Source organism: Sinocyclocheilus rhinocerous, unplaced genomic scaffold, assembly GCF_001515625.1.
Source record: "Sinocyclocheilus rhinocerous isolate Xijiao unplaced genomic scaffold, SAMN03320098_v1.1 C35826258, whole genome shotgun sequence".
Classification (NCBI taxonomy): domain Eukaryota; kingdom Metazoa; phylum Chordata; class Actinopteri; order Cypriniformes; family Cyprinidae; genus Sinocyclocheilus; species Sinocyclocheilus rhinocerous.
The window spans coordinates 1-652 of record NW_015764742.1 but is presented as its reverse complement, the minus strand read 5'-3'; the positions used below and the strand labels follow the sequence as shown (position 1 = coordinate 652).

The following is a 652-nucleotide window of genomic DNA, read 5'->3' as shown; positions in this document are numbered from 1 at the left end:
AGGGAGGAGACTTACTGTGACGTAACAGTGAGATTTAATCTTGTCAATCCAGAAACCTTCCTCCACTACAGTCCCTGTGCGGTTCAACAGCTCCTTCAACTGCCCCAGGGTAAACGGCCTCACCTTAGACACATTACGAAACAAGTCTGTGGTCACTCAACCTGGAACAATAAATCCTTGTGCATGTAGCATCTTTATTTTATCAATGATTTAAGTGTGTATACACATACCAGGTTGCAGACATGGACAATGTTAGACAGCTTGCCACGAGGAGGAGAGGGCTGTTTGGCTGTGCGGACTGGGTCATCAATGGTGATACTCACACCCGACTTCTGCTGGCTAATGGAACGGCGAATCAGTGTGTCACTGGGAGTAACTTTAGGCAGGAAACAAAGCGAGAAAGGAGCGAGTGAGATCACACTAATCTCAATGTCAGATTTTCTATTTAAAACTTAGCTACATAAATTTCACACTATTGCACAGAAAATTTAAATGTGTTCCTTTTTGTAACTCACCTGTCTTCATATCAACGTCTCGCCCAGGGGACGACGGCTCTGTCTCCATGGAAACCTGAATCGAGCCTTCAATATTTTCCTCCTGGCTAAGTCTATCCTGCCCTTCACTTCTTTCTTCCTCATCCTCATGTTCACTT

At 44.6% G+C, this 652-nt stretch overlaps 1 protein-coding gene across 1 annotated transcript; it reads right to left on the bottom strand.

The window, feature by feature from the left end:
* Positions 1-15: 15 nt before the first annotated feature.
* LOC107735145 (apoptotic chromatin condensation inducer in the nucleus-like) lies at positions 16-646 on the bottom strand (the record flags this gene model as incomplete). The annotated part of the gene is made up of 3 exons (XM_016546925.1): positions 516-646; positions 231-376; positions 16-123 (listed from the first exon to the last, which is right to left on the bottom strand). Coding segments are annotated over exons 1-3 (303 nt in total), but the record flags the coding sequence as incomplete, so codon positions are not given.
* Between the last annotated feature and the right edge of the window lie 6 nt (positions 647-652).